Source organism: Octopus bimaculoides, chromosome 1, assembly GCF_046866305.1.
Source record: "Octopus bimaculoides isolate indiv1 chromosome 1, ASM4686630v1, whole genome shotgun sequence".
NCBI lineage: Eukaryota > Metazoa > Mollusca > Cephalopoda > Octopoda > Octopodidae > Octopus > Octopus bimaculoides.
The window spans coordinates 149,001,503-149,029,407 of record NC_142928.1 but is presented as its reverse complement, the minus strand read 5'-3'; the positions used below and the strand labels follow the sequence as shown (position 1 = coordinate 149,029,407).

General features: G+C 33.9%; 2 protein-coding genes across 2 annotated transcripts in view; both read left to right on the top strand.

Annotated features, from left to right (window-relative positions):
- LOC106880958 (serine/threonine-protein phosphatase 6 catalytic subunit) overlaps window positions 1–17,587 on the top strand; it is a 41,184-nt gene extending 23,597 nt beyond the window's left edge. Inside the window, exons 4-10 of the mRNA XM_052971363.2 lie at window positions 1,413–1,480; window positions 2,713–2,786; window positions 3,323–3,402; window positions 5,326–5,445; window positions 6,501–6,590; window positions 8,776–8,833; window positions 11,427–17,587. Coding sequence (XP_052827323.1) covers window positions 1,413–1,480; window positions 2,713–2,786; window positions 3,323–3,402; window positions 5,326–5,445; window positions 6,501–6,590; window positions 8,776–8,833; window positions 11,427–11,617 — 681 coding nt within the window. The 3' untranslated portion in view covers window positions 11,618–17,587. The remainder of the gene's footprint in view (window positions 1–1,412; window positions 1,481–2,712; window positions 2,787–3,322; window positions 3,403–5,325; window positions 5,446–6,500; window positions 6,591–8,775; window positions 8,834–11,426) is intronic.
- Window positions 17,588–25,987: 8,400 nt separating this feature from the next.
- Window positions 25,988–27,905, top strand: part of LOC106880883 (zinc finger protein 330) — a 2,857-nt gene continuing 939 nt past the window's right edge. The window contains exon 1 of the mRNA XM_014931074.3: window positions 25,988–27,905. This exon is cut by the window's right edge and continues 939 nt beyond it. Coding sequence (XP_014786560.1) covers window positions 26,348–27,286 — 939 coding nt within the window. The 5' untranslated portion in view covers window positions 25,988–26,347 and the 3' untranslated portion in view covers window positions 27,287–27,905.

Here is a 27,905-nt window from a genome sequence, read left to right as displayed (position 1 = left end):
TCATTAGGACACATTTAGAATTAACTGCAAGTCAACAGGTTCAAATTATTGAAGGATAAAACACCTTAGTTTTTTTTTTTACCAGTTATTTCCCCTCGACCAAAGAATCATGGACTTAGGAAAATGAAAAAAAAATTTACCCAAAGTACTCAGAAATATATAAAAGAAGTAAAGAGAACTTCTTTTTTGTGCTCAAAACTTAGTTGAGTGATGAAAAAAGTGATAAGATGTTGACCTATATCTGATGATACATGTTCCACCCATATGAACACTTACAAACTAAAAGTAACAGTGGTTTTATAATTGCAAACAAAAAGAAAAAAACTTTATGCTCATTATACTCACAATTAACTTTATACATACTTAACTCCTTTGCTCCTTGTGGAGCTAAGGCCATCAACGACTTTTTTTTTCTGCTGTTGTTGACTCTGAGCTGTTTTTTTTCCTGCTTCTCTCTGGTTGAATCCTTTTGGATTTCACTACACCAAATCATATATATCTCTAAGGGAAGGCCTTCCTCTCCTCGGTTTTATTAGTTTGAGATTGTCGTTAATGTGCCTGTAACTTTATTTTTCCTAGGTAGGAATGTTGGCCATATGTAAACTTACTTTTAGCTCTGGGAAGAGGTAATCCATAATAGTTTGGCCTGTATCTTTTGACCTGTCCACCATGGCAGGTCTTACCTGGAGCATGCATAGCTCTTAGGGTCATCAAGGCACACAGGCCACCACACTGTAGCAAGGACTGGTCCTTGTGGTCATAATTAACTTTACACTCATATCTTAAAGTGAAGAGTGCACTTTATTAACATCATATTTCAGTTTTCAGATGATACAGTTTACTCTTTTTTGGGAAGGGCTCAGTCCCAAGCATCTAGAAATTTTTCTCTTACAAATATATAAACTTTAAAAAAACCACCACAAGTTTTTTTGGTTTCTGTTTTGTTACCTATATTAAATTTATATTGACAATCAGGAGTGGCTGTGTGGTAAGAAGCTTGCTTCCCAACAACATGGCTCCAGGTTCAGTCCCACTGCATGACACCTTGGGCAAGTATTTTCTACTATAGCCTCAGGCCAACCAAAGCCTTGTGAGTGGATTTGCTTGATAGAAATTGAAGGACGCCTGTTGTAAGTGTGTGTGTGTGTGTGTGTATTTGTGTGTCTGTGTTTGTCCCCCTACCATCACTTAACAACCAATGTTGATGTGTTTACATCCCCGTAACTTAGTGGTTTGGTAAACGAGGCTGGTAGAATATGTACTAGGCTTACAATGAAGTCCTAGGGTCGATTTGTTCAACTAGGGGTGGTGCTCCAGCTTGGCCACAGTCAAATGACTGAAACAAGTAAAAGAATAAGAGAATGAATGCAATAAATAATTTATTTTTTAAACAATTAACTGATATTTTCCAGGGAGATTTTGTGGACCGAGGATACTACAGTCTGGAGACATTCACATTGTTATTAACTTTAAAAGCCAAGTAAGTTAATTTTATTTCTCATTGGTCTGTTGTCTTTGTTGGTTTAGTAGGAAACTAGTCAAATAAATAGATTTTGTGACTTTGAAAATGAGTGTGAAGTTATGTTTTGTTTTCTACATTATTTCCTAGTTTAATTGCATTAAACTTTGTGAGTCCAAATGTTATCCATATTATCTTTGCTTATATAGAAATTGCAAGGATCAAGTATTGATGAGAGAGAAAAATATTTTGGGCCAGGGTTGTGGGAATAAGAAATTTGTTGGTCTCAATCATCTCAATCAAGAGTTGCTTTACTCTTGAACATAAAAATCTGGTTAATGTTTTAACTCTAAACATTATCTTATAGCAATCAAAATAACGTCACTAATTCTACTTAAGCTCTCCTTAATCTAGTAGGAATGGCACATATATAGGAACTGTTGCTTCTCTTCAAATAATCAAATGTAAAAGAAGGAAAGTATCTTAATTGTTAACATGAAATCAAAGTTAGCTTTATCAAAAGAAATTGGAGCAGTGAGTTCAAACTCCGCTTTAAAATGTTATCAATACTAATGAATATTTTTAGGTGCATTGTAACTTTTTTTTTAATGAAGAATTTTGGAATTTATAATATAAAGAGTCTTAATTACTTGTTGAGGTTGAAGCAGCTTTTCTTGATCTTCTCAGTTGCAATGTTTTAATAGTACCACTGCTACAGAAATATGTTCATTCATAGATATTTCATTTTTAAGCAACAACTATTTTTCTTTTTTTACTGTAGCAACTGAAACAACTTTGCTTTGAAATGTTTCAGTATTTCTAAAATCAGATGAAAAAAATATTTGACCTAATCCTTTGCTCATTTGATTTATGACCAAAATTATTTCTACTTTCAATAGTTGTTAATCCCTCCTTCTCATCAACATCATCTTAATCATCATCACCACCACCACCACTACTGCACCCTCCTTGTTGTTGTCGTCGTCCATGTCTTTTGTTTTTTATGCTGGCATGAGTTGATTGGGTCTGCTCCAACACTGTCTTATGTTCCCTCCATTTCCTAATGCACATAACAACTGAGAGAATTGTTAATCCTTGTTGTAGTATGTGTCACATTTTTTATTAAAATTTCTTTTTATCATGCCACTGGCATTAAGAGGTTTAATATTCAGACTGGTGTTGGTATATATATATTCTTTTTGTTAGCATTTTACTTCAAAATTGATAAATAATTGTTCAATTTTTTCCTTTAGGTGGCCTGATAAAATTGTTTTACTCAGGGGAAACCATGAAAGTAGACAAATTACACAAATCTATGGATTTTATGGTAAGTTCTCTAACTGTCCAGTATTAAAGGAATTAACTATTTTTACTTGTACAGAATAAAGTTGTCATCTGTTCATATTGCTGTGAAATACATTTGCATTCAATATACTTAAGCATAATTAACATGTTTTATATTTTACACAATCTTCTCTGCTTTGGAATTGGTTAATCCCTTTACTGCAGAAATCAAATATCTCCACTCAAAATGTCATTACCTTAAATTGCAAAAAGCACTTTTATATAGCAATCTACTTTGTTATGTTTGACACTATATTCTGTTGAGACATGTCAAGTTTATTGAGGTAATGTGACGTGCAGAAAATCTTTTTTTTTTTTATTAGATATTTACCATCAGTATTGGGATAACCATGAAATTTAATTTTGCAGATAAAGGGTTAAAAGGAATGAAGAAAATATAATTTCATTCTAATTTTGTTAATCCTTGTTGTTTGATATTTTACTAAGATTGGATTATTATTGTTTTTTTTTTAATATTTTTTTTGTTTTCTTCTCTATTTCCTAAATTCTTACTTTCAGATGAGTGTCAAACAAAATATGGCAATGCCAATGCATGGCGATATTGTTGTAAAGTCTTTGATCTTCTGACAATTGCTGCTGTAAGTACTTCAGCATATTTCTTGTATAAACAGTTTGTTGCTAGCTTCAACAAAGGATTTAATGACTAAGCCATTAAAAAAATATATATTGTATTTGACAGCATTAACGATCCACTTTTTCCTCAAAACATGAAAATATCTCAAAAAAATCATCTCACATTCTATATGTAAAGTTAGGCCTTGCATAAGCTTTAATGTACTAAAACTGCTTAAATTAGCCTGTGTCTGATATTCTGTGCATTTTTATGTCATCAAATATGGCATCCACTTACTAGTAACTAACCACTAGATCTATAGTGCTAACTATATTTTAGATTTTTAGCTTTAGTAACAGCTTTTGTGTCATAATTATAGGTAGAATAAGTTACATGTTAGATCAACTGCATTTTTACAGCTGGATGTCATTTCTACTACTAACCATTCAACTGTGAAGTAGGCAGTAGAGCTTGTATTTTCATTTAGTTAAGCAAACAAAAGTACATAACTTGCTCATGGACACAAAATATTAACTGTAAACTGAACTTCTAACTTTTTATGTGATTAGTTGTCGCACAGCTTAACCTTACACATATTGTGCAGTGATTTAGTATACATAGATACTGTGTGCCATTTTATAACTAATATTCTGCAAGATGCTGCTATCTTATGAGAATTCATCCTATATTCATTTTGTTTCATTTATTTTTACATTTGTTTCCATGCTAGCACGAGCCTGGCAAATATAATTAGTAAAATGTCATCAGCCTTTCTTGCTGCTAATCCTTGTCTGTTTTTCAAGTAAGGAATACATTAATGCACACGTTTTTAAAGGTACAAAGGCTACATAAAAACTGTTGACATGGGAAATGACAGCAATATCACTGCCCATATCATAGCTGAGTGATTTTCTGAGATGGGCAAATGTAAGTGCATGTGTGTGTGCGCACACATACACTTATGTTTATAACTGCTGGCACTTCACATCTCTCCAGTTGGTATTGAGTGCTGTTTTGACCTTCTTATCTGGTCTTACATACTCTATACACACATACATCATCATACATACATTCATACAGAGTAACATAGGCTTGGCCATTTGCTAAGAAGTTTGCTCTGTTGCCAAGTGGTTTATAGGTTCACTCCCACAGTGTGACACCTTGGGCAGATCTCTATTACATCCCATGCAAAACCAATACTGTTTACTTGGTACCAGCACAGGTAATTTTATGTGGCAGCAACATAGGTGCTTTTATGTGGCACCAGCACTGAGCTCTTGCAAGCAAAAACCACTTCCCCTGGGAGTTGGGCATTAACAATTCTGCTGTGGAGGATGGAGCTTCTTGAGTACAGCAAGGCACCAGATACTTCAGCCCTTTGTCATCTCCTCTATAAGGCTCAGTGTCCCATGATCAGCCTTCAGTACTTTGTCCTGTGTCTTTCTGGGTCTCTCTCTTCCACAATTTCCATACATTTTAAGTGATTGACACTTCTTTTTGCAGCTATCTACGTAGTTTTGTCTACAAAGCTAACTTACAGTTTTACATCCCTCACTAGCTGAGCCAAATCTGGAAAAAAATCTCTGATTGGTCTTTTAACCTGCTGAAATAGAAATCAAATATCCCTCACAACTCGCTCTACTGTTTAAAAAAAAATGAATGTTTTTCAATGTAGTTTTACATACATTATGTTTGGAAAATGTTGGAACACCTTTTGCTAAACATTAATTTAACTCTCAATTATCCTAACAGTTTTAGCTAAATCAAAACTCCAAAAATGAAATCTTTAATAAGCATAAAAAATATTAAACAAATATTATATCTTATTTATATTTATTTGATTGATAATATTGTAGCTGACTGATAATTATATTACTATATTGATTACTTCAATACGGTTGTTTTTATTTATATATTTTCTATATTTTTTTCTCTTCTGATTTCATAGATTATTGATGAATGTATCTTGTGTGTACATGGAGGATTATCTCCTGATATCAAAACCATTGATCAGATCCGGACAATTGACAGAAATCAAGAAATTCCACACAAGGGAGCCTTTTGTGATATCCTTTTAGGAATTATCAATCTTTTAGCTAATTGTAATTTCTGAATAGCTTGATGTGTATTATTTAGCAACCTCTGTATTATAAGTTACCAAAGCAGTGAAATGAGTTGATTGGGCATGGCTGTTCGAACACTGGCGATTTGGTATGACTGACTGGACATTCATACTTTTTGGCACTGGAGACTTTGGTACTTCCTCTTTGATCTTTTCTTTCTGGCAGGTGTTGACTTACAAAGGTTTAAGAGGAACATTGGTGGAATTACTCTCACCTGTCTAGGAAGGCTATGACGTTGGGCACTGTCCCTTCCTCTCAACCCAGCAATTAATAAATAAATTATTTAATTACTTATGGTATTGTATCTAGTCGAGTACAGCTCCAGTTATCTGAGGCTACTAGATTTGATGTATATATAAACAGAATGGCTACTTGTTTCTCTAGGATTCATCAAATGATGTTGATATCTTTGATGAGACCTCATGAAGGGTAGGAAATTGATTGTGGTGAAATAAGTTAAATAGCGCAAGTGTGGTTGTATGGTAAGAAGCTTGCTTCTCGACCACATGGTTCTGGGCAAGTGTCTTCTACTATAGCCTCAGGCTGACCAAAGCATTTGAGTGGATTTTGTAGATGGAAACGGAAAGAAGCTTGTCGTAGATGAGATTGGAGCCTGGTGCAGCCATCTAGTTTGCCAGTCCTCAGTCAAATTGTCCAACCCATGCTAGCATGGAAAGTGGATGTTAAACTATGATGATGATGATGATATATATATATATATATATATTTGTGTGTGTCTGTGTTTGCCCCCCCCCCCTACCATCACTTGACAACTGATGTCAGTGTTTATGTTCCCATAACTTAGTGGTTCAGCAAAAGAGAACAACAGATTAAGTACTAGGCTTATGAAAGTGTTGATTTCTTCAACTAAAACCCTTTAGGGCAGTGCTCTAGCATGGCCGCAGTCAAATGACTGAAACGTGTAAAGGAATATGTAGGTTTACATATATTGTAAAGTATTCTCTCTTGACAATTTTTTTTTCTTTAACTGTATTCAAATCTTGTTTGGTCTGATCCTGAAGATGTGGAAAGTTGGACAATTAGTCCACGTGGTGCTGGTTGGTTATTTGGAGCAATGGTTACTAACGAGGTAAATACATTTTTGTATCTTAAGAATAATCTTGTTGTTGTACATTCTAAATTTAATTTTTATACTGTGCTAATGTTTTTTTTATCCCCATGTTAACTTAACCAAGATGGCCTAAGACCTAAGGTGTTCAGGATATGACCATTTTCTTTCTCTCTCTTTTCAGTCCTCTTGTATCTTAGGCTTCCTTATCCAGTGTCCCTTTTAAAGATATTCATTATTTAGGAAGATTTAGCTATTATTTCTAGCAGGTTGAGCAACTATGTAGAACTCTTATGAGTAAACTGTAGCCTGTGGGACTTTCTGACACCTAATGACTCCTAAAGAAAAATTTCCATGAATTTTTTTAATAGGGCAGTCTGCCTGATGACGATCCATGTCTCATGCAGCCTGCTTCTTGGAAAAGGTTACCCATGCCTGATGTAGAAGATTCCTTGTTGGTTTTGCTGTGTTCATATTCTTGAAAAAATTGGCCAGACTTTTGATTTCTTTTCCTCCTTCATAATTTCAATGATTCATGCTGGAAAACAAAAGGAATTCAGTTATACAACAATAATTATTGGAAGTGTGAGTTACTGTTACTTGCAATATATGGCTTTTAGATTTGACTTGTTAAAATTTTGCTTTTATTGCTGGAAAATAACTGGTAAACTTACTGCAAATTAGTCGATGCATTTTTAAATTACAGAAAAATAACCCCCTCTAAAACAACAAAAATAATGGTTTGAGCATTGTCAGATTTATTAGAGAGACGGGAATTTACGAATGCTGTTGTTTTTATTTTTATCTTTAAGTCAGGAGGGAGGAGTTGCCCATGACATTTTACAGGGCCTTTGAGATAGATGGAAAGGTGGGAGGAAGGTATCTTCAAAATGCCTGCAACAAAATGAACTCTGTTAAAACACTCCAGGTACCAGGTGATGGTGTTAACCAGGCAGTGAATTAAGTCTACCTCCCAAGTAGGTTGTAGGGGGATTTCAATTCAGAATGCAAAGAGCTGGAACAAATACCACAAGATCTCTAGTTTAATGTTCTTACCATTTCAGAGTTAATAAAATAAATACCAATTGAGCACTGGTGGGGTCAATGTAACTCCCCACCACCACTCCGAAATTGTTGGCCTTATACCAAAGTTTGAAACCAGTGTTCTTGCAGTTCTACCAATTAATTACCATGGATTAGTATTTTTTATTTTATTGAACCCCAAAAGGTTGAAAGGCAAAGTTAACCTCAGCAGAATTTGAACTTGAATGCAAAGATTTAGAATAAATGCCATGCAGCATTCTCTATGCTGTGTTAAAGACTGCTGAATCACCACCTGTTGTTTACACCCAGATCAATCCTAACCAATCAACCCTGACCAAATAGATCTAAGATCAAAGGCATATTGGCCATGGGTCATCTTTTGTTTTTAGAGATGTACATGACTGCATTACCTCATGTTCTTTCCTTAATCAAGAGGGTAGAGAGTAATTTAAGAGAAATTTGTCTGCCATTTCTAGTAGATGGAGTGACAAATAGAAGCTCTCTTATTGGTTTCTGAATGTCTGAGATTCAGATATTTCTCAAAAGTACATTAGAAAGTGAATTGAAATGATTGCAAGTAGGAATTTATGATTCCACCAATTTCACTGTCATTTCTCCTGATTACAAGAAGATCTTTACTACACCAAGCCATGTTGGTTGCAAGCATGGCTGTTTGGTTAAAATGTTTGTTTCACAAGTATATGGTTTTGGGTCGGATACTACTTCACAGAACCTAAGGCAAGTGTCTTCTGACATAGCCTTAGAATCATCCAAGCCTTATGATTGAAATTGGTTTGATAGAAATGGTGCTGAAGTTTGTCAGATGGACTGCTGCTGTTCTTGTGGTTAATTAAATTCATGACTTTTTTTTAGTACCACCACCATGCTCTTGGGTGCTATTCTAATCCACTCTGTAAAAGCACTTAGCTAGGTGTCTTGTCTGTGGAAGACTAATTACCTTGGTGCAGTATGTAGTTACTATTTCATACTATGAACTTCCCATAAGTCCTACTTTCTTCCCTTTTCTCCTTCCAGTCTTGGAGACTTTGGAAATGATCATCAGAGCTACCCTTCCTCCTCTGACTAAGTTGTAACTATTATTTCTGTTCTTTCGTTTAATTTTTGTCATTGATTTTTCTCAACATTTTTTTTTCCCTTTTAGTTTGTTCATATCAATAATTTAAAATTAATATGTCGGGCTCATCAATTAGTACATGAAGGTAAGTCTTAAGCTTTATAAAATGTTTTTTGAAGTGTGTTACATAAATATTAAAAGAATTTCATTTTGAGAAAGAATAATCTACAAAATAAAGCAACTTTAATGTTGTTGCTGTAGTGCTATAAAGACAATAGAACTTTGTTCATCTGTTTTCTGTTTCAAGTCACAGCTGGGGATTTTCAAGTACACAATCTCTTAGTTCAGTGGCACTGATGAACTTTTTATGCTCTGCTAGAATAAGAAATTTTTATACAATTCTTACAGAGAGATTCTTGTTTTCTTCACTTCAGAGACTAGGGTTGATAAAATATATTATAAGTAGTTCATTAAATAAAATCTGTTTAAGTCAGCTTGTTTAGATGTTAAGTTACATATTAGGATCTTTTTGATACATCTGATTCACACTACATTATCTGTTGTAGGGCTCTCAAATATTTTTTAACTACTTATTATCTAGTAATAAATTGTGGATCCCTTCACTGATTTCCTATAGATTTCTTGCTATAGTTGTTTAACCCTGACCAAGCAGACCCTTTTTTGTTTAGGCAAACTGTATGTAGTACTATATTATCAAATATATTGATTTTATTTTTAAAGATTGTAGGATGTTATTTGTGGAAAATTTAGCTGCTATTTCTAACAAGTTGAGTGACCACACAGAAGCACCTCAGAATGTTGTTTGATTATGTGATGATAGCTCCAGAGAACCTTTCAGCATTGGTCATTATAACTAAATGTATATTGCAAAACAATCCATATATAACCAGACCATGTTAGTCTTGAATTTTAATTTCTGTAAGATTGCTGCAGTAGGCATATGGTGGAGTGAGACTATTTTGACAAGGATGATAACGACATTTTGCTCCAGATTAGCAGGCTTATAATCCAAAACACTCAGCTTTGACCATTTTGTAATTTTGCATATCACTGTCCCATGTATACTTTTTTTTAAGACAATAAGGTATGATTTGAAAGGCTTTGTGAGCTGAAGGATTGATTTTGAATAAAGTAGGTGTGCCAGTGGCATGTAAAAAGCACCTTTCAAGCATTGGGCCTCACAGAGGCAAAGTGGCTGAGCTCCTTTTGAATGTTGGGCCTCACAGAGACAATGATTGAGACCTTTGGCATTACATCGTGCTTGAGAAGAAATCCCACCAAGCCGAGCAAAATCACAGTTGTGGCTGATGCCAGTGTCACGCAAATGGCACCCGTGCTGGTGGCACGTAAAAGTACCCATTACACTCTCGGAGTGGTTGGTGTTAGGAAGGGCATCCAGCCATAGAAACTATGCCAAATCAGACTGGAGTCTGGTACAGCCTTCCAGCTTGCCAGCATGGACAACGGATGTTAAATGATGATGATGATTAATAATATTTCATTGTCAGTTTATTATTGAAAGATATGTTGAAATATATATGTATGATAAGTGAAGCACTTGGAAGGAAGATAAAGTATGAAATTGAAAGAGTAGTGAGAAGTTGTGTTGTCAACAAATTAATTTAAGATCTAGCATGTTGATCTGATTAAGGACTAAGTAGTGAGCAGTGGTGAAGGCTTTGAGAAACCAGAAGTTTCTAATGTAAACATTTAGACAAAGACTGAATTTAGTTAAGTAGTTAGGTAAATTATTTTACCCATTGTCAAATTACAATTTTTAACTGACTTTTGTTCAAACTATTTGATATGGTTATGTATCCTCAAACACAAAGCTGCATTGATTAGAATCGAACTCATCCTAGCTAAGTGAAATAAAAAAGGAGATCAGCTGTAAAGAAATTAAGAAAGAAAAAAAAAAAAGCAGATAAATATATTTACTTCATAAATCTGTTCATTGCTAATTCTAAATAAAGATATTGTTTTTTTTTTGTATTTGGTTTTCCAGATATTTGGTTTACTAGTTGACTAATAATAACATAGTGGAATAGAACTAGTGTGTGTGTGTGTGTTTGTTATTGGTACAATGATTCTCCTGATGGACTACAAAAACAATATTGTTTTCTTTTTAAAACAGTTGTTGTCATGATTTATTGTACACCTTGCAGCATGTTGATGACACTACAACAAAAGTCATCCTGATTAAGCTCAAGTTCTCCCATTGGATGAATCCATAGCATTACTTTGTTTTCACTCTCTCATAGTGTTTTCTTGGCAGAGATATTCGGGTGGTTTGCCGTTGCCTTCCCCAACTGGTCTGCAAGGGGCTCAGCCACCCTTTGACAGACCCTTGATTTTAGTCCCTCCAAGTGTCCAGACACCCTTCTCACAAGAGTAGCAAGCTACTCAAGTGGGGGGGTGGGGTGGCTGTTTTAGTTGCTGACTGCTTAACCATGGAACAATTAGTACTGGATTACATGGTACCTGTAGCAAGTCACATCAGTCTGTGATGAGAACCCTGAGCTGACACATTTCTAAAACAGTACTCTTATTAAAAAGAAAATGAATTGGAATTCTGGTGCTCTTTAACAATTTTTAATTCTTTGAATTCATCTTCCATTTAGTTTTGTTTCAAATTGATCCTGTTTCTATTTCAAGTTTACTTTATTTTCAAGATGTCTTATATATATTTGTTTTTTTTTTTACATTTCTTTCCTCAGGTTACCGGTACATGTTTGATGAGAAATTGGTGACTGTCTGGTCTGCTCCAAATTATTGCTACCGATGTGGCAATGTGGCGGCAGTGCTATCATTTACAGACTGCAATAACAAGGAAGCCATGTTGTTTGATGCTGTCCCAGACAACGAGAGAGTCATCCCTACTCGATCAACTACCCCCTATTTTCTCTGACAAATTTTTCATGAATGTGTAAATAAATGTATACTTCCTCACTTTCCCCATTGATCTTTAATCAGGTGATGAGGATGATGAAGATGATGATGATATATTTGAAATTTTAAAAAAAATGGAAAGACACCCATTCCTCACAATTTTTTTTTTTTTTTAGTGAAAAAGACAAAGGAAACTCTTAAATAATTTTAAATAATTAAAAGAATGGAATGTTTATATTTTATCAAACATTCGAAAAGATAAGAAAAATGTTAGGCTAATTCTCTTTAAATACCCTACCTTGTATGTTCTGCATTTCTCATGCTCCTTTCATAAAAGTTTTAATTTGTTATCTCTTTCTGTAAAAAAAGAAGAAAAATGGCAAAAAAAACAAACAAACAATGAAAAGTGAAAAAGTTCAGCTGTAAAAGGAAGGGACTCTATGAGTTTCTTTCTACTTTTCCTGCCTTGGCATCATTATATACAACATATGCCGAAAAGTGACAATACTGTATATTACTTGCATAGATATACATATATACATATTATTCATATATATATTTTATATATTATGTATATATATATATATATATATATATATATATATATATATATATATATATGAAGGGGTACCCAAAAGTAACCGGAAACATTCTCTGTGGGACAAACGTGTTGTAGTTCAGGTTTCTGCTGCTAGAAGCCACTTGTGACCCTCAGGCATCAGTCTGTTGACTGGTGGCATCCAATTAGACCATACTGCCACATGGTGTGTCTTTGTTTTGCAGTGCTTGATTTTTGCAATGGCTGAAATGAAGGAACAGTGCACTTCCATGTAATTCTGTTTCCTGCTGGGGAAAACAGTGGCTGAGACAGCTTACAAGGACATTGCCATGAGCAAAACACAAGTTTACGGGTGGTTTCCATGCTTCAGGGATGGTTACTTGTTGCTTGAAGACCAACCTTGTTCAGGATGACTGTGAACCTCCCGGACGAATGAAAGCATCAGGAAAATTCATGAAGTGATCTTGGAGGGCCGTCACTAAACAATTGACGAACTTGTTGATATGACTGGAGTATCCTGGAGCTCCTGCCAACGAATTTCGAGTGAGTAATTGTGAATGAAAAAAGTTGCAGCAAAATTTGTGCTTCGCTTGCTCATGGAAGATCAAAAGCAGTCATGACTGAACGTGTGTCGTGAACTGAAAGAACAGCTGGAAGTTGATCTGGACATTTTTTCAAAGGTCATCACTGGTGAGGAGAACTGATGCTATGGAATTTGCAGATGTAGAAGAGGGGAAGAAAAATATAATGGCGGCGGTAAAAGACATCTCTTCACAAGAGTTCCAGCAATGCTTCGTATAGCGGAAAACATGCCTGGACTGAGGCATTGCTTCAAATGGAGAATGCTTTCAAGGAGATAAATGAGTAAACATATAAAATTAGGTGAATAAAATAAGATTGCAAAATTCCAGTTTCTTTTGGGTGCCCCATCATATATATATATATATATATATATATATATATATATATATATATATATATATGTATATGTATGTGTGTGTGTGTGTGTGTATCTACATTTATATGTATATGTACACACATATATACATACATATAAATATGTATATATATATACATTCATGTAAACATATATATATGTATATAAATATGTATATATAAACATATATATATATGTTATTATTCAAAACAGTTTGATTTGGCTCTATGCAACTTAAAGTTTTGCAGGCTTCTTACAGAATATCTATCTATATATATGTATATATAAAAATATGTATGTATGTATACTTATGCGGGTGGGTTGATAAAGAACCAGGATTTTATAATTACATTGTGGATATGTATTAATTTGTGAGAAGAATAATCATGTCATGTACACAATATCTGGACTACCAACTGATAATTATATTTAACTTGTCACTTTCTGTCTGCTACTCAAAATACTTCAAACCATTTGCTATGTGTTCTTACCACATTACAACAGAATGGATGGCTGTAGTTTGGGTTTCTTCGTTGTTTGATGAATAAGTCAGACTCAAGCATAGTATCATCTCTTTTTGTCTTATTGCATTGATCATGTCATAAGTTTCCAAATTGTCTGTGATGCTAAAAATTCAGGGAAACCCTATCTTCTTTTCATTTAAAAAAAAAAATTTTTTTTTTTTATACATATATATAATCCCACATAGATTAGTTGACTGTTTTGTTTCTGTTAAAATCTTATACCAACTAGAATATATATTGTTTATTGCCCAACTAAAATTGATTCTGTATTTAAAATACTTTCCTTTCTAACATAGACACTGACAATTTTAACTTTGAGGCAAAAAGGGCCAACCAAATTAAAGCATAAAAGACATAGCAAATATTTCCACTGAAAATTTTGAATGATAGAATGTGACAATTTCAGTATGTTGTAGTCTACAAGGTAGCCCAAGCATAAGCCCCCATGAAGATTACATTCACTTCCAAGTGTGTTTGTGTCTATGTATATACATACCTATGTATGTATGTATTTATGTCATAAGACATACTACCTATTTATTGACTCACCTCTGTATGTATAGGACAGTAATATTTTCTTACTCAAATTTATAAATTCTAGAACCCACAACTTTTTTTTTTTAAAATATCTTATTGAGTTTCTCTATTTTTAAAATACAAAATTTCAGTAATTATGTTTGAAAAAAAAACACAAACAAACCTTTTCCCACCATATTTTTTCACTAGTTTCATTCTAGTAAACTGTAGAAACAGTTATTTTTACACGTTTGTGTTTGTATGTGTGTGTGCATGTATGTATGTGCATCAATCTTCAGCTGTAATTACTAGCTGGTTGTAACTGGATTACAAATTTTTTTCATAATACATTTGTACATTATATATATATATATATATATATATATATATATATATATATATATATATATATATATATATGTATGCTTAAATGTATATGTGTGTAATATATTTATTCATTTTGGTAAACAAATGAGAGATAAATGTACTCAATACATACAATAGTAATTCATGTTCATGTACTCATAAATTTAGCTAAGCTCTATTGATAGTCTGACCTGTTCTTTTTAAATTTTTTATTTTACATTCAAGGCGACTGGCATAGATATGCATATGTACATATGTATATATGTTTGTGTGTGTATATAGTGTATGCGTGGATAATCTATCTGCCCGGTTTAGCACCATCATTTGGTCATTGTGTTCTTTGTCAGAATCCATTCTGGTGCATGCATTTCTGCCAGGTTTTCAATGTAAGAATAACTCCCTATCCCTAGTGCTAGAGACCCTTTGTCTTCTCAGTCATTATAAAATGTGTGCCCATACATGTGTGTGTGTGTTTATATACAGACATAACATATGTATATATGTGTGTGAATAAATATATATATATATATATATATATATATATATATATATATATGTATGTATGTATGTATGTATGTATGTGTATGTATATATATATATATGTATGTATACATATGTATATATGTGTGTGAATATATATATATATATATATATATATATATATGTGTGTGTGTATGTGTATGTATATGTGTGTATGTATATATATGTATGTATACATATGTATATATATATGTATACCTATGTGTATATATATGTATGTATACCTATGTATATATATATATATATATATATATATATACACACATATATATGTATGTATACATATATGTATGTATGTACACTGGCCCAAGACTATATATATATTTATATATATAGCCTTGGGCCAACCAAAACTGTCAATTGATTTAGTATATGGAAACTGAAGGAGACACATTATATATATATGTGTGTATATATATATGCATGTGTGTACCCTTGTCTTGAAATCATGTGATGGTTGTAAATAGGCATCACTGGCATACAGGTAGTGTTATTTGTTTCTAGTCTTCCATGAAAAACATGTCTAGCCATGGGGAAATATTAGTTTGCTTGGTAACAGGTGAGGGTTGGCTGCAGTGAGACCATCGAGGCATAGAAAGCCTGCCTCAACAAATTCTGTCTGACCCTTGCAAGCATACAAAAGTGGATGTTAAAGGATAATGAGGGTATATATATATTTTAGATATATATTTGTGTGTGTTTGGATGCAGATATGTGTATGTGAGTATGATTGAATATGGCTCCTCCACTGCCTCATATTTTCAAGGTGTTTCAGATCCAGGCAAACACATCCAGTGATTGCAGTATCTTCCCTTTGTCAAACTGACAGTTAAGTGCATATAGTATGTAAAATATGTTTGTGTGTGTGTGCGTGTATGTATATATATATATATGTGTGTGTGTGTTTGTGTATATATATATATATAGAAGTATGTGTGTGTGTGTTTGCAAACTCATATGTTTGCATGCATGAATATAAGTGTGTACATAAAGGTAACTGAATTAACACTTCATTGGCTTTATTCTGTGTTAGATTAACTGTTTCAATTATGGAAAGAAATTTAGTTTCATTATTAAACTGGACTTTGTGTTTAGAAATCCTTAACAGTTGCTCGCTGTGCCTGTAGCTGGCAGCTCTTCCATTCCTTGTTTCTGTCTTTCTCCAAATATGTTTTTCTGTCTTCACACATCTCTATTTTTATGTTTATGTCTCTGTCTTTCTTTTCCTGACTTCTTACAACCAAATTTTAATTTGGAAGTTGTTTTTCTTTTTGTGATTTTGTTATGGTGTTAGATGTGATTTATTATTATCATTATTATTATTATTATTATTATTATTATTATTATTATTATCTCTCTGTCTCTCTATCTCACCCAATCAGATTTTACAGCAGCTTTTTGAAACGTGATGTTCTTGGTGCTATTCAAAAAATATAATTTTATCAGGAAATTTCTTAGAAACCTAATTGGTGTTAATTGTTATATAACATACTTAACGTGCACACATTTAAAGACCAACAGAAATAAGTTCTTTTGACTCTTTGGCATGCTGAATCATCATTAGTATCAGTATGTCCCACCATTTTCAAAACAAAAGTAGCAGTTCTTGAAGAATACTCAATATTTCTATTTTGAAGAGTTTTTTTTGTTTTTTTTTTTTTAAACTTTCTTGTAATAGTTTTTTTTCTTAAATTATTACAATCTTTTTTCATTTGAGATCAGTTATAACAAATATGTTTTTATGTTGCTTTGTATTTGTGAATTGGTATAAAGATGTATATACATTTGTGCCTGATATATGCATACGTGTGTGTATATATAATACATACATATACACATATATATATATGCATGCATACATACATATATATATGTGTGTGTATGTATAGACATACATGTGTGTATATATATATATATATATATATATATATATGTATGTTTATGTGTATTTACACATACATGAATGTTATGTGTGTGTGTGTGTGTGTGTGTGTGTGTATATATATATATATATATATATATATATATATATACACACACACACACACACACACACACAGAATTTGCAATGGAATTTTATAAAACTTAGTAAATGTGATTTACCAGTTCAACTAAACAACTATTATCTGTTCTTAAGTAACAATCTCATTGGGTCATCAGTACTTGTTATACATTTTTGCACACCAATCACACAAAAACATTCCTGTACATTTATACATACTTCCCTTTACAAAGTGCATATACACTCTCCTATACATACCTAACTAATTCTTTCTTTCTACATTCATAAGTAAACTTTAACTCACCCCTAATAAATAATTCCCCTCTCTACTTCATTAATTTATGTAAACTTGGACAGTATCAAGTTACATCTATATTGAACAAAACCTAACCAGACAATTGTCAAAAGATGTATTTTTATTGCTGAAACTGTGATCTATAAAAGAAAAATCAATTTGGAAGGAAAAAAAGTCATATTTGTTCTCATTTATTTGTTTGTCAAGTTAAAAAAGAAATACTAATAATAAAATATGATTTACTATTTAATTTGTGAATTTGCTGGTGAAGGAGTATGTAGAGCATGACAAAATATTTTTTTTCTCTGTGATATTTTATATTTCAGCATTTAAAAAAAATATATTTGGTCTAGAGAGAGTGATAAACCTGGCAGATTTTGTAGAATACTGGATGAAACACTTTGCAGTATTTACCTGTCTTTTAATTTTAGTAAACTTTAAACTGCATCCTCAGATTTTGAGGGGTATGAAACCATCTCTTAGCCACTATTGTTCCCAGGTCTATTCTGACTGGGAGTAGTAGCATCTATCAGGGTTCCAGGTGTGGGTTAATTAACAATTTGGGTAGGGGATAACCCATCAAGGTGAAGGAAAACCTTTATTTCAAAACTCCACTGCTTTGCGGCCATACCCAGCCATGAGAAAAGGTTTTGGGAGTAAACCCCGAGGAAAAATTAGGAATCTGAACAATTCAATGTTGTCTAGAACTTCATTCTAGCAGTTCCTATGATGGTGTTGGTACCAAATTGTAATGGTTGTGCTGTTCTTTTGGATCCATCAATGATGTGAAGAGGGGAACACAACACTTTGGCAACGATCTGTTCTCTGTACTATATTGCCCAGGCTTGAATTCTATTGAATACCTTGTATTAGAAAAAAAGAACTGATACATCCCAAACAGTGCTGGAACAGCCCACAAGTGTGGCAGAGACCTGTAGGGTGGACAACTAGAACCTTCATCCATGGTCATTAACCCATTACCTCCCATAATTCTATTAACTGGAATTTTTTTATGAAACTTTAATTTCTAGCATAAAACAGCCTTAGAAACACGCTGGAATGATCAAAATAACATTTTTAATAGAAATAAGCGAGGTATTGGGTGAAAAATTAGCAAAACTCATTTGAATATCAGAGAAATATACCTAATAGATATAGCAAAAAGGTTAGATATGTGTAAATATTGACAGATAATTATGAATTTGTAATTTTTAAGTGATCTCATGAGATCACTGGTAGGTAATGGGTCACTAACAGATGGAGGCCAAAGAGATGTTTATAAGTATTTTAGAATCAGTACCTTAATATAGGAGCCTGCTATTTCTAGTTGGCCTAACAACCATGTAAAGGCTTTTGTTGGTTCAAATAATACAGTGATTTACTTCAGTATACAATTAGACAGTAAAATTTCTCTGATTCCTCATTTTCTTATAGGTTGCTTGTATGTAATCCAAATTACAGTGAAATGCTGGATTCTGAAGTTTAAATCTTGTTTGAAAATATTGCTACAGTCTAAAAATAAAACTTAAGAAATGACTAGCATATATTTTAAAGTTGAAAAGTTTCAAAACATGATCAATTGTAATATAAAATTACATAAAGGTAACATTTGGCTGTCCTTGATAACTAAGATCTTCCCACCTGTACCAGACAACTTCACTAAGTGTCAGTTGATAAAAATGCATCTGGTTCATCTAAAAATGTGTGATACAGAATTACAAAGATTGGATGTTTTCTCTGTAGTACGTATCAGATGATGAGGTGTCTCGTTTAGGAGTGAGACACTGCTGTCTAACCTATGTTAGCATGAAAAAATTATCATAAAAATGGAGTATGTATGTGAGCAAATATGGGAAAAGTCAGTTAGATTAATAAATTGAAATGGCAAGTAGAGTATCTTTTTTTTTTTTTTTAATTTCAATCACCAGGTATTCAGAAAAAGACAAAAAACATTCGAAATATTTTCTGTATTAAAATAGTCGATAGAGCTTACAGTTTGTATTTCTCTAAAGATGTATTATTACTTACCTTGGCATATCAGCTAATATTAATCAAGCAATACTCATTCTTTCCTTGTTACCTTTTAATTTGTAAATCCCTCTCTAACTTCTAACTGTAATTCAAGATTTTTGTTAAATTTTGATACAGCTGTAAGTTTTGTAAAGATAATCTCTTTATTAACTTAGTTTATTGTTGCTTTAGTTTCTGCTTTTCATGACTCCTATGATATCAAGGTTACATCTTCAGCTCTTTATGTAATAGATGTATTTAGATATCAAAATACTAAATTTTCCAGTTATGCTTTAATTTTTCTCCAACCATAAGAAGCCTACAAGTTATGGCAAATAAAAAAAAACCCCACTTATTTTTATGCTGGTAGAAGCTCACTTCAGTATAGTCCAGTTGTGCTTATTTAATTCTATGTACAAGACACCAGTGCTTGTCCCTCTATCATACTTTAACCGCCTAACACCTGGCATAAAGCCATCTCTCCCCCTTTTCTAATACTTGCCCACTTAAACAAGGAAGCTTTCTCCTTTTCCTGTCTTACAAGTTACTTAGTCTCACAAGAGCTGGTGGCATGAGAAAAGCACCCTGTTCATACTGTAAAGTGGTAGGCATTGGGAAGGGCTTCTAGCAGTAGAAACTATGCCAAAGCTGACATTGGAGCTTGATGCAGCCTTGCAACTCCCTAGTTTCTGTTAAGCCACCCACTCCATGCCAGCATGAAAGACAAACATTGTGGGGTAAACTTGAATTGTAACTTTTTTATATTTCTTTTTTTAAACTTGGAGTTTATAATTAAGGCAAGAAAAGTTTTATGGCTCACTAATTGATTCATGAATATTTTTGACCCATTTGTGAAATCTTTTAAGTTCTTCCTTACTTGTATTCCTTACGATTGTGAGCCGAATGCCCTAACCACTAAGCCACGCGCCTTCACTTCACACGTGAGTTCAATTCCCGGTGACGCGTTGTGTCCTTGAGCAAGACACTTTATTTCACGTTGCTCCAGTCCGCTCAGCTGGTAAAAATGAGTAGTACCTGTATTTCAAAGGGCCGGCCTTGTCACGCTGAGTCTCCCTGAGAACTACGTTAGAGGTACACGTGTCTGTGGATTGCTCAGTCACTTACACGTTAATTTCACGAGCAAGCTGTTCCGTTGATCGTATCAGCTGGGACCCTCGTAACCGATGGAGTGCTCCTTTTGCTCACTTATATTCCAAAATATAACACAGACTTCAAAGTATTTTTTACAATTTTGCTTTTAATGAGTTATCAATTTTTGTGAAAAATAATCTTAAACTGGATGTCATTTATTTTCTTTGATTCTAAAAATCCCATCACAAGTGTTATAAAAATAAGGATAGCTTTTGTGCTCATTGTTGTCAGGAATTAGATTTTAGATCTTGCCATTCATTCCATACTAAAATAAATATCCTGTAAACAGGAAAGTGATATGTGACATAGTTAGATATTCAAATAGACAGAGAAAACGAAGAAATTAAAATGTTCATCGAGAGACAACCATATCAGGAAGAATTCATGAATAATGCAAAACTAATCTTAATTCCTGATTTAAGAAGAAACTTTAGCAGTGAAGAGAAGGACACAATTGGTAATATTCTATATGTAGTTACAATTCCCGAACCACAATGTTTTAGATTCCACTAAATGATATTTTTCAATCCTTCTCCAATGATCAAATCTGAGTGTAAGTCACAAATTATTCAGTTAGAGACTGTCACCTAATCTTAAAAGTCTCTTAACAAATGGCAGATTTACATCAAAAGGAAATTATGTGAAGACCCTCTTTGTGGGATATGTGATTTTATTGAACAGAGTGAACTAATTAAATCAAGAATGGAAAGGTATTCAGAGTTGATGAAAATATGAATTGCAATTAAAAAAAAGTTTGATTTACTGCATAACATGCTTACAGTGCAATGAGAATTATAATCAGTCACACAGGAACAAAATGAACCAAGTAAACAACACAGGGATTAATCTATTAGGTATATTCCATGTAGTGAATATCTTGACATTTGTCGAGTGAAAATTAAACCAACCATATCTGGCCCAAATATTCTACCTGTTTTGTGTCCAAATGGCTAGATATGGTTTTTCACTCTTACCTTGCAATGTCATTCTAAAAATAAGTCACATCATTGAAATCTCAAAGCTACAAGATAATGCATGATTAATTGAAAACTATGGGAATAAATATGCATTATATTTGAGATAATCTGAATGCTAAAGGGTTAAAATATTTCTCCTTTTCAAACTAAGAAAGAAGAATGTAGAAAGGAAAAGAAAATTTTATAAAGATTTTCGTTCTAAAACTAGATTAGAAATAAATACTGATAACCAACATTAATATCAGAGTATGGTAATATCACTACGATACTACCGTATTAGAGCCTGGAGAGCTGAAATAAAGGTTGAAACTACTTAATTCATTAGGACTATCAATATATTTTAAAAACATTTTTTAGAATTAAAAATCTTTTCATATTTTGTAAATATATCAAGAACTTCATTTTGTTAGATTCCATCAACTGCCATGGGGGTGGTAAGCTAGAGGTAGTAGATAGCTTCCGTTACCTAGGTGATCAAGTTAGTAGCAGAGATGGATGCTCCAAGAGCATAGCTACCAAAATAAGATTAGGCTGGGCAAAGTTTAGAGAGCTCCTACCTCTACTGGCAACAAAGAGCCTCTCTCTCAGAGTGAAAGGCATATTGTATGATGCCTGTGTGTGAACAGTTATGCTACATGACAGTGAAACATGGGCTGTGACGGCCAAGCACATGCGTAGGCTTGAAAGAAATGAAGCCAGTATGCTTTGCTGGATGTGCAATGTCAGTGTGCACATTTGACAGAGTGTAAGCATCTTGAGAGAAAAGTTAGGCACAAGAGACATCAGATGTGGTGTGCAAGAGAGAAAACTGCACTGGTATGGTCATGTGATACGTATAGACGAGGACAGCTGTGTAAAGAAGTGTTGATCCGTAACTGTGGAGGGAACCTGTGGTAGAGGTAGACCTAGGAAGACATACGACGATATGATGGTGAAGCATGATTTCCGAATTTTGGGCCTCACAGAGGCAATGACTAGTGACTGAGACATTTGGTGATATGCTGTGCTTGAGAAGACCCATCAAGCCAAGTGAAATTGCAGTCATGGCTGATGCTGGTGTCATTTAACCAGCACCCATACAGGTGGCACATAAAAAGCACCTTCCAAGTATTGAGCCTCACGGAGGAAAAGCAGTTGAGCTCCTTTTGAATGTTGGGCCTCACAGAGGCAATGACTGAGACCTTTGGCATTATGTTGTACTTGAGAAGAAGACCTGTCAAACCCAGTAAAATCACAGTCATAGCAGATACCAGTGTCACGCAAATTGCACACATGCTGGTAGCATGTAAAAGCACCTTTTGAGTGTTGGGCCTTATGGAGGCAAGGACTGAGACCATTTGGCATTATGCTGGGCTTCAAGTGTTGAGCCTCACTGAGACAATGACTAAGTCCATTTGACATTATGCTATGCTTGAGAAGAAGACCCATGGCAGACACAGGTATCACACAAATGGCAACCGTGCTAGTGGCACATAAAAGCACCTATTACACTCTCAAAGTGGTTGGACTTAGGAAGGGCATCCAGCTGTAGAAACCATGCCAAAACAGACTGGGGTCTGGTGCAGCGTTCCAGGTTGCCAGTCCTGGTCAAACCATCCAGCCTGTGCCAGCATGGACAACGGATGTTAAATGATGATGATGATGATATATATATATATATAATTTTAGTGTCCACTATTCCATGTTTGCATGGTTCAGATGGAATTTCATTATTTTATTGAGGTGGATTTTCTAAGCTGGATGCCTTTCCTGTTACTAACCCTCACCTTTAAGGTAACATTTCTGTAGGACCAATCATGTTTTCATGGAAGATTGGGAATGAAGGACACTGCTTGTACGACAGAGATAGTCATTTACAACAATCACTTGAGGTCAGAGCAAGGAGATAATTAACACATACACACATATGCATATATATAATTCAATTAGAGGATATGTTAACCTTGTTAAAGATGGTTACATCCAAAGAAATACCGGTTTAATACCTAGTATTATTGGGGAATGAAATTCCCTTAAAAGTTAAATAAAGAAAATAAAATGGAGATTAGGAAGTTGATAGCAAAATCAATTGATACCAGAATGTCTATGGTTTTATTTGTATTTTACTATATGTCGCTTACAAGTGGGAAGATTGTTTTGGAGAAATATATTTGCTATAGTCTCCATACGTGTTTACATATAATGAGATGTGTGGTTTTGGAGGGTTTTAACTCTTCTTTAAAGCAAGCAGGTACTTATTGTATTCTGACTTTTTATTGTTATATATTTTGCTCATTTGAATAATGTTTGCTGGCTACTTTATCATTATTTTTATTGATACTGGCAACTTATTTGAATTTTGAAATTTATACTTGCTGACTAATGTTCATTTGAAAGTCGCGGGGGCCTTCAGTTGAACAACGTTTTTTGAAATAGTTTTTGCAGTAAGTTTGGCTGATGAGCTTTAAGTGTTGGTTCAACACAGAAAGCGAAATCAATTGATACCAGAATGTCTATGATCTTATTTTTATTTTACTATATATATCTTACAAGTGGGAGGACTGTTTCTGAGAAATATATTTGCTATATTCTCCATGTGTGTTTACATAAAAGACAAGGTAATGTAAATTTGCTGCTTCAATTCTCCCCAAAACAGATTCATACACATCCATATCCATCCCTTGACATCAGAAAGATCAGAAATGCAAAAAGAAAATTTTAAACATGTAGGTCAAATGAAAGAGGGTAAGAAAAAAATGGCACATGATACGAAATTAATTAAACTCGACTAGATAAAAAAAATGCTTAGCATAAAATATTCTCTATAACTTCTTCATGATCTGCTAGAGTGTTCTTTTTGTGATATATTTAAAGAGAAGAAATTATTGAACTTAGTCATTACTCATTTTACCCCATTTTAGACATCAATTTTGAAACTTGAAAATTTTCAAATTAGACTTATGTGTGGATAAAATTGACTTGGAATCCAACAGAGAAAAGAATGTTGACTGTTAAACACCAAAAATTATTCAGATATTTTATGAGCAACTTCAATTATAATTGGGTCAAAGTTGAGGAAAGATTTCTTATGCGACCAAATTTTACTTCTAAACATAAACGTAGCAATACAAAATGGCATTAAGCCGAGCGGAAACTTCGCAACCTAATGAAATAAAAAATTAGTTTGGTGGACATTGGAATTAGACACTGAAGGAAAATGGCTGTAACATTTTTACTTTTTAATTTTGGCGATTTTCGTTTTCGATAATGTGTTCTATATGTCACGGTCATGTGATTCCCCACCCCAAAAAAATTTTGGACCCCCTCCCCCCACACACGGGGTGGGGAGTGGGGGTGATTAAAAAATTTTTTTGGGGCGATTTTCATTTTTGACATTGTGTTCTACATGTCCAGGTCGTACGAATAGCCTTCTCGCAACTTAGATGTGAAAATGAACGGCTTACATTTATATTGAAACAGAAAAAGGATCACATGTGGAGTCCCCACCACGAAACTTGATATGCTAGAAATAACAGCTAAATGCGGACAATCCAAATCTTGCATTTACTCAGAAAGTTGAACTGCGAGTTTCATGCTTTTTACCAGAGAACATATATTCGAAAACGAACAATACAAAATAAAAAAAAAGTAGAAAGAAAGCCTGTAACAAAATTCGAAAGCAATTCTGATTCTGAAAAAAATTGTTTGAAAAATTTCAATCCCCCCCCCCAAGCAGGCTATTTATATGCTAGAAATAACAGCCAAATCTGGTTAGGGTTAGGGTCAGTGTCAGGGTTAGGGTCAGGGTTAGGGTTAGGGTTAGGGTTAGGTTTACCCTAACCCTAACTCAAAACCTGACCCTAACCCCGACCCTAACCCTAACCCTAACCCCGTTTGCCAAAGCGCATTTTTTCCTTCATATTTATTTCATATAAGGTGCACTTCAACTACTACACTATCTTTTTTTCACTTTTTCCACCGGGTGTGGATCTATATAAAAACCGGGGTGGGGGGGAATCGAAATTTAGAATTTGAGATTTTTGAAAATTTTTTTTTCAGAATCGGAATCTCCATAGCCTAAAACGTGGGATTCCGTAAAAAAAATAAATAAATAAGGGGGGGAAAGGTTCAGATTACATATAGTCCATCTGGACCAATGCAAGATTTGGATTGTCCGCGTTTAGCTGTTATTTCTAGCATATCAAGTTTCGTGGTGGGGACTCCATATGTGATCCTTTTTCTGTTTCAATATAAATGTAAGCCGTTCATTTTCACATCTAAGTTGCGAGAAGGCTATTCGTACGACCTGGACATGTAGAACACAATGTCGAAAATGAAAATCACCCCCCCCCCCCCCCTCGTGTGGGGGTGGGGGTTTCCAAAATTTTTTTAAGGGGGAATCGCATGACCGTGACATGTAGAACACATTATCGAAAACGAAAATCGCCAAAATTGAAAAATAAAAAAGTTACAGCCATTTTCCCTCAGTGTCTAATTTCAATGTCCACCATTAGTTTTTTATTTGATTGCAATTAATAGAGACTTAGTTTTATATACTATTTCCATATTTACCGTTGTAAAAATATAACGGAGAAAAAGTTACTAGATAGGTATTCAAAATGTAGGAGGAGGTAACTTTAAAAACTTCTGCCCTTGGAAGAAATCATGACTTCATGAACCAGCATGGTATTTATTCTACCAGGACATAACTTCATATCTTCACCGAAACGCGACATGAGTCAAGGTAGATAACTCTGAACATATCCGGTGTGTAGCTGTGATATAATACATGTTAGTTTGTCTATATATCTTACACGTTGTCACCATTAGTACTGTTAACGACAGTTTATTAGAATACATATAACAGTACATCGTATCTTTGGAAAACAAACATGCCTAAAAAGAAGACAGGTGCACGGAAAAAGGCCGAGAAGCAGCGGGTGAGACAAAAAGAAATTCGTTCGGCACATATGGATCGCCCTATTGCCGAGCGATCGTGTAACTTTCTTATGGAATGTGACCAGTGTAAGACAGCTCAGAAAAACAGAGCATTTTGTTATTTGTGTGGAGCTGTACAACGTGTTCCTATATGTGCCCAATGCGGTAAGTCAAAATGTCTGATGAAATCTGGCGATTGTGTGATAAAACATCCCGGAACACATACAACTGGGATGGCTATGGTTGGTGCTATATGTGATTTCTGTGAAGCTTGGATCTGTCACAGCCGTAAGTGCCTTCAAACTCATGCATGCGAATGTCCTTTACAAGACGCAGTATGTATCGAATGTAAACGAGGAGTTTGGGACCACGGTGGTAGAATTTTTAAATGTTCCTTCTGTTTAAATCATCTATGTGAAGATGACCAATTTGAACATCAAGCAAGTTGTCAGACACTTGAAGCTGAAACCTATAAGTGTGTCTCCTGTAATCGTAATGGTCAATATTCATGTTTGCGTTGTAAAATATGCTTTTGTGATGACCATGTGAAGCGAAAAGGCTTCAAATATGTTCGTGGCCAGTCCATACCATGCCCCAAGTGTAATCATGAAACGATAGAGACAAGAGACCTCAGTATGTCGATTAGAAAATATAAATTCGGACGTCAAAATGATGATACCGATTATAACGGTGGAGAGAGCTATGAACAAGGGACTGGTGCCTACGGTTACAATTACAACATCGAAGACTATGAAGACGACGAAGAAGAATCTGAAGACGATTCGGAAGAAGCAGAAGATGAACAGAGTGATGAAAAAAACCATAGAGAAGACGAGGTTTCGGAGGAGGCTTCCAAAATATTAGGGGAAAAACTTAAAATTAATGATAAATAATAACTGAACATTCTATTTTTTAATATCTGCTGATATATATATATATATATATATATATAATAATGAACATCAACGCTATAAAGTTTATTTTGAGCCATAAATTTATTTATAAAAATATTGACATATATATTTTTTTTTTGCAAATTACTTCTCTATTGAATGTTAAATCTTTGGATTGAAAGTTTGTGAATATTGTTGTTAATGATTAAGAAGGGAAATGGTCAACCAAGTCTTGAGAATGGATTTGGTAAACAGAAACTGAAAGAAGCATGTTGTATGTGTGTGTTTGTGTCTTTATACCCTGACATTGCATACTATTTGTAAATGACCACTCACTGTAAAAGCAGTGTTCTTCATTACCAGTCCTCTGTAAAATATCTGGGGAAATATCTTTCTTGGAAGCAGGAGAGGGTACCTGGCTGTAGGAGATCTCAACAAATAAAGTGGATGTTAAAACGATGATGATGATATGTGTGTGAATATATATGTCTATGTATGTACATGTGTATAAATAAATATATATACACACACACAAACACATGCTTATATGCATACATATAAACACATTTATAACCTATTTTTGAAATATATATGCACACACACATACACATATCTTTAT